The sequence below is a fragment of the Hemibagrus wyckioides genome, linkage group LG16, assembly GCF_019097595.1.
Source record: "Hemibagrus wyckioides isolate EC202008001 linkage group LG16, SWU_Hwy_1.0, whole genome shotgun sequence".
Classification (NCBI taxonomy): Eukaryota; Metazoa; Chordata; class Actinopteri; order Siluriformes; family Bagridae; genus Hemibagrus; species Hemibagrus wyckioides.
The window spans coordinates 22,530,595-22,537,500 of NC_080725.1; the positions used below are offsets into that span (position 1 = coordinate 22,530,595).

Here is a 6,906-nt window from a genome sequence, read left to right on the forward strand (position 1 = left end):
CCCTGTGATGAATATGATCGGTGAAAGCTCTGAAGGCTGGTTCCTGAGTCCTTCCTTCCTCTCGCATCGGGTTTCAGATTAGCAGACTTCCTGTCCGCTCCGCGCGTTGCCGCTCCGAATGATACGTCTTTATTACAAAGGTTATCATGTATTAGTTTGTAACACAACAGCCACTTTTTCCTGACCGCCGACAGGAAAGTGAGCATCGAGCCTCCGAGAAGTTTCCTGCTTCTACAGAGTGGTACCAGGCGCTCGTTTTTAATCCCGCACCTCTATAATCGCGGGAGAGAAAGATAAGTCCAACATATGGCACTTGAATGGTGTGTCACATTGACATAATAAATATCGGTGGAGTGTGTAATCCGAGATGCCGTGTTAAAGCTGTGGAATGCTGCTGCAGTTGTCCCGGTTTGCCAAAACGTCGCCGGATGATGAATCTGAGTGCTGACTCCTGACTGAACCCTCACGTCTTCATCTGAACGTCAGGAAACGCCCCGATCTTTACGCTTTCACATGCTTCCCAACCTCGAGAGCTTTGATTGACAGATTCGTACACGATCACAAGGAGACTTTCAGAGCTTTTATTACACATACACAAAAAAATATACACTAAAAACCATGACAAAGTTATTTTACGTCTCATTTCGACTCTTCTTGTGTTCATCCACCTCTCTAAGATGCCTACTACATGCCCCGCCCCATGTGGGTGTGTCCTGATCTACAGTAGCAATTTCTTAACATTGTGTAACAACCTGTTCTACAGAAATAACCACGATTCCTCAAGCTCCAAACACCACAGCGCATCACAGCCTGAAAAATAATTCTCCTTAAATTCTTTATTCTTGACACGTGACCACATGACGTCACAACGTTGCAGTACTCACCAAAAAAAAAAATTCTATGATTGTGTGTATTTGTGCTTATTTTCAGAATGGGGAGAAAAAATTGGGATAGATAATACTGACCCCAGGAGAGTAGGATGAAAACCGGAGGTTCTTCTGCAGGAGGATCAGTGTGTGGTTTGATAATGTATAAATAACATGTGGTAGATAGCTGACCCCGCCCGCTCACCCGCCGCTCCTCATCCCCACTCTCTCTCTCCCCGTACGCTGATTACAGCCTTCCCATGAGACCCGAGTGCAGGCCCTCAGAGACGACGGGGTGTGTGTGGGGGGAGGAGGAGGGGGGTGGTTTGGGTGTCTACTCACTTAGGATCAAGACGAGGGCAGGAAATTGTCTCGGACGCAAAAGCTAAACTTATAATTCCTCCCGTGTCTGTAATCACGACGTCCAGACGATACGAAACGACAGACTTAAGCGCTCAGACGTCGTAACGATGATCCGCTCCAGGTCGTTAGCGATCGCACCACTGCACACACACCTGGATGACACACCTGAGTCTCTGGTACTTTTACAGAAATACAACAAAATGAAAAGTTTGACCTGTTTCCTCACCTACAGGGCAGAGTCGTAAAGCGCTAGCTCTAAAACCTCTTTATAGTTAATTAGATAGTTTAATGTAGAAAAACGGATCAGGATTCACTTTAACGTCACATTACACAGGATCCTTTCTGGGTAAAAGATACCAATATAAAGATATAAGAATTAAAAAAATAAAATAAATAACTTTCAATATTATGGCATAACAAACATATTGTGATATATATTGTTTATTTTTTTCTAATATCTGATCGCAATGTTTAATGGTCCTCTTTTCTTTAACTTTTTTCTAACGCCTTCAATTTTTCTCCTTTGCTGGAGCGCGTCACGATAATGTCACGATATGGATAAATAAAAATATATAAATATTCTTCAGTATACATCAGGGGCCCTTGGGGCCCAATCCATGCTGAGGACATAAAGATTTCAAGGTGCACTAAATTATTTAAGCTCTCTCTCTTTGCTAAAGCTAGAAAAGCCACGTGCTTAGCATAGACGGCTTCACTCCGGTGCCACGGCTTGTAGCCTGAATGCAGCATTTTACAGCCTTTTCATCCAAATTGCTCCTTACATGATGCGAGTCACGAAGGGGATGAAGTAATGATTTCTACATCCTATGCGGCGCAGTGTGGCTCCGACATCCAGCCGTCTGGAGAGCGAGGCGCAGATGATTCAGCTGTCATTTTGTTGAGGAACAGAAGCGCTGATTAAAATAAAGTGTGTAATTCGTTAAGGGACTTTTTTTTTTTTTTTTAGAAAAACAACAACAACAAAATAATAAACTGGGAATCAAAAAAGAGAAAAACGATCCAACAACCTTGGAATAATTGTGCGCTTTTGAAACACGAGCCGCTATCAGAAGAGTCTCACACACACACACACACACACACACACAGAGAGAGAGAGAGAGAGAGAGAAAGAGAGAAAGGGAAAATCGTGTTAATTTTCCTCGGTGCAATTTGCATATGCAGTGAGGCCGCGTGCCCTCTTTTTAAAGGCAGCGGCGGAAAAGAGGGAGGAAAAAAAGAAAAAAAAAAGAAATATCGCTTTCCGAAGTGCATTCCGCAGTTAAGCTGATTGGATCCTTGATGAGGCCGTCGGTGGCCTCGCGCACTCGAGAGACAGGCGAGGACGCGGCGAGCCAATTCAGAGCAGCGCTGAAGTGATTAAACGCGCTCTCGAGCCCCACCGTCCTCCTCGCGCCTCGCCACCCATCCACGGCACAGAGCCGTAATCAGCGCGGCCCGGGATGAGAATAATAGACCGCTTCTTCTCCTTCTTCTTCTTTTTTCGCTAGTCCCCCACCGTTTGCACAAGTGCTCGTGCTCTCCACCGAAACCGGGATGTCGGCGCTCGCGCACTGCCACGAGACTATACGGCGGGATGAGTGCTGCAGCTCGAGCGTAAATAATCTGCATATAAACCAGACGGGAAAGAAAGAAAAAAAAAACGTCGCTGAGAGTCGCGTAGTTCACATTTCTACTTCAGTCACATGCTTTACGGTCAATCCCGCCGTCTCGTGCACCGCAACCGACACTACAAACCCCGCATAATGTTAACGGAAAGGGTGCGAAGGTAAATAAAAAAATGCCTGGATTTTACAAATCCACAAATAAGACTTCTCATAAAGTGTACATGTAGATGGTGTGTGTGTGTGAGAGAGAGGAATAACACACTTCATGTCTTGCTGTTCTGGGAAAATTTATGCTTTTGACCAGGTCAAACCGGAAGTGTGAACTCCTTCCCTACGAGGCTGAAACTGAAGACTCCTTCCATAAACGTATAAACGTCTCCTAACAGAAAACCGACCATTAATAACGATAATATCAACAAATTCTACACACTATACATCAAGGTCATCATGCGTTACTATAGAAACGCGAGAAGCGCATTCATTTAAAAAAAAAAACCCAAAAAAAACAGCCGGAACTACTTTCTGAGCTGCTGTTATGGAAAATGAATCAACACCTTCTCCGGTGTAAACAGCAATCTGAGACGGAGGTAAAGGAACTGAAACCGCTCCTTCGCTCTCGTACCGGTTTCTCAGATCAAGCGGCCAAAAAATCCAGCAGCGGCAGCCATGTTGTTTCCCCTGTGGTTTTCTATTAAGACGTGTTTGAGATGAGCGAGTAATCGAGAGCGAGACTCCGACCGAGGAGCGGGCTTTCCAATCTGAAAGTTTACAGAGTCAATTTCAGCGTGTATATTTTCAGCGACACAGAAGGAAAAACATTTGGCCCCCGGCTCCTGCCACCCTTCCATCGCCTCCGTCATGGCGGCCCGTAAACAGAGAGAGACACGCCGCAATCCGCGTGATAAATGTAAAGCGAAGTGAAGCTATCAGCTGAAAGCAATTTTCAGGCCGGTGCACGGAGCCAGAGACTCGGGATTTTCACCCCCTTCATCGATCATGAGCCTCCAGTCCAGGCCAAGATACACAATGCCCCCCCAAATTACTGACATATGGACCTGGGCTCTGTGGAAACCTGCCTGTGGACAGCCTCGCCTGCTTATTCACTCACCCTGATGGCTTTATTTATTTATATATATATATATATTTTTAATTGCACTTAAAAACGAACCCTTCCTGATATGCATGGTGTTCTTTTGGGGGAGAAAATTGTGGGAGATAAATGTCACCTGTGCCAAAAAAACAACACACGATTGAACCAATCCCCCCCAAAAAAATGCTTCATATTTTATTCCCACAAACAGAAAACCTCTTAAAAAACAGCGTAGAGGAAACAAACGAGCTCCATCCTGACGAGTTTACTTTACTTCTGCACTTCTTCCATAAGCGTGGCCCGTGTGGCATCGCTCTGATTAGCAGGGTGGGACCTCCAAGCACATTAAAACTTCATCTGTCCTCCCGGCTGTTTGTTTTGAGGACGTGAGGATGGGCGTGGCCGCAGATCGGTCTCTGCCGTGTCGTGCGGTGTATGTTTATGTGCCGTGGAAACACACAAAACAACTAACGCCCCAGCCCCGCCTCCTACCGGTCCGGCTTCATCAGCACGCTGGTTATGGGATATTTAGCTCGAAAGAAACGTTATGGTCTGTGTGGATATTTTTGGGAGGTTCTGACTCGACTCGGGGATTACACGCAGAATAAATCACGTCGTCCGGAGCGCTTGGTTAAACACTCAGGAGCCCAGGAGCTCTTTGGTTTTAGAGGCCAGCTGTTTGTCGATGTCTGCGGCGAAAGCGTCGGCCATCTGCTGAACCTGGGACAGGAAATAGAATGAATGAATGAATGAATGAATAAATAAATAAATAAATAAACACATTCTTTATTTTAGATCTTCTGGTTTCCCACTTGAAATTCCAGTTGGTTCACGGCAAGAAGGGGAAAAAAAATGAACCGCTTCTGAAGGATTGAGTTTTATTTTTAAAACCTTGAGCCGGGGGTTTATTTCGGATCCTTGCGTTTAGTCGAAAGAGGAAAGTAATGAAGCTTTTAGACTAAAGACTTTTGTGTGTGTGTGTGTGTGTGAAGGTAAGCTTGTTGGCAGAACACAACGCTCTCACCTGCTTTTCGACCAGGCGGATGGTGTCCTCGGACACGCCCTCTTTACTCCTCTTCACCTGCGCCAGGGCGTTGGAGCGAACTCTCCTCACTGACTCCTTCGCCTTGTTGCTGAACTGCTTGGCCAGCTTGGCTAGGTTCTCCCTGTGCTCCCGGGTCACCCTGACACACACACACACACACACACACGTGTTCTGATGAGATACACTAAACAGCCAAAAGTATGTGCACCCCTGAGCATCACTTCCACATGTGGGGCTTCTTCCGAACATGCAATTGTACAGGAAGTCTGTGTACTTCATGGAGGTTTGGAGGAACTGGAGTGTCCTGCACAGAGCCCTGACTCTGACTCAACCCCACTGAGCACCATGGAGTCTGATCAACATCCCAACATCAGGAGCGCTATAAGAGCAGAGCTGTGTTCATACTCACACCAATCCACTTTCTACTGCTGCAGCTACTGCTGGACTTCCTGTAGATCCTGAGTGACAGATGTCTCGTCCAATCAGAGGGAAGAATTCTGTTCGCAAGCTATACCTAGCTTTTCCGATCTGTCTGAATCGTCCTTGTGTTTTTGGATTTGTCCTTGTGTTTTGTGCTTCTCAGCTGCCGTAGGCTAATGCTTTTGTAGTTGAAGTGATGAGCGTTTTTAGATTTGATTTGTAAAAGCAGCTCGGATGTTTATCGATAAACGATCGCTGGATGAAAACCAGGGCTAGGGGCTTAGATTTCTCCTCCAGATAAAAATACTGACATGTGACGTGTCTGATTGTTGCAGATGCTCATCATGTGTTGATTAGCAACTGCGACGGAATCGTTCCTAGCTCGCTAGCCGAATGTGAATGGCGCGGCTAGTTATCCGGATTCAGGGTCACACGTGTTTCAGTGCTAAACTAAAACCTGACAGATGGACACGATCATTTCGTTGTTGCAGTCTTTTAAATCTGACGCAACCTCAACAACGAACGAGGGAGAAAAAAAAACCCAAGCGAAGAGCGCCTCGTTCCTCTAATTTCTGGTAGGTGTAGAAGTTTTTTCTTCTGCTGCTCCTCCTTAATTAGCGCTCAGACACCAGCCATGCTGCACACGGTCCAAGAGCGGCGTGTGTTTACTGCAAACAATGTGTGTAATTAGTGACTGGGATCCAATCAAGCCCCGCACTCTGTATTTTCCACGTGCAGATGTGTGTGAGGAGGCTGCGCTGATTGCGGACGATTCGTCCGGCCCATTCGCCATCCGCCGCCAGACGAGCACCTGCTACAGACGAGCAGACGCAGAGGAGACGCAACCATACCACAGAGATATACAGCAGGACAACGAGAGACCAGAGAGAGAGAAAGAAAGAAAGAAAGAGATGATGAAAAAGAGAGAAAGATGAAGAAAGAGAGAGAGAGCGAGAGAGAGAAAGAAAGAGAGAGAGAGAGAGAGAGAGAGAGAGAGAAAGAAAGAGAGAGAGAGAGAAACATACAGAAGCCACTAGAAGGTGAAAGTGGTTCGCTAATTCTTGGCCCTCAGGCCACACAGACACACATGCACACATGCACGCACACACACACGCACGCACGCACGCACACACGCACGCACGCACACACACACACACGCGCGCGCACGCACGCACGCACACACACGCACACACACACACACGCACACACACACACACGCACACACACACGCACGCACGCACACACACACACATGCGCGCACACACGCACACTTACTTAGGAATGGGGACTCTGATGATGGTGCCCTCTACCTCTGGGTTCAGCTTCATGCTGCTCTCCTGTAGTGCGCGGGTGGCTGCTGCTGTGGCCTGAGGACACACACACACACACACAAAAAGGTGGGTGTTAATGACCAGCAGCTGAGGCTGTTGTACCTGCTACTGCCGATTCTAAACACACACACACACACTTTTACAAACACACACACACACACAGACT

General features: G+C 46.8%; 1 protein-coding gene across 1 annotated transcript in view; it reads right to left on the reverse strand.

Moving 5' to 3' along the window:
* Nucleotides 1-597: 597 nt before the first annotated feature.
* The window catches only part of mrrf (mitochondrial ribosome recycling factor), a 22,656-nt gene continuing 16,347 nt past the window's right edge, over nucleotides 598-6,906 (reverse strand). The window contains exons 5-7 of the mRNA XM_058412668.1: nucleotides 6,685-6,776; nucleotides 4,969-5,128; nucleotides 598-4,664 (exon numbers count right to left, since the gene is read on the reverse strand). Of these exons, the coding sequence (XP_058268651.1) occupies nucleotides 4,584-4,664; nucleotides 4,969-5,128; nucleotides 6,685-6,776 (333 nt within the window). The 3' untranslated portion in view covers nucleotides 598-4,583. The remainder of the gene's footprint in view (nucleotides 4,665-4,968; nucleotides 5,129-6,684; nucleotides 6,777-6,906) is intronic.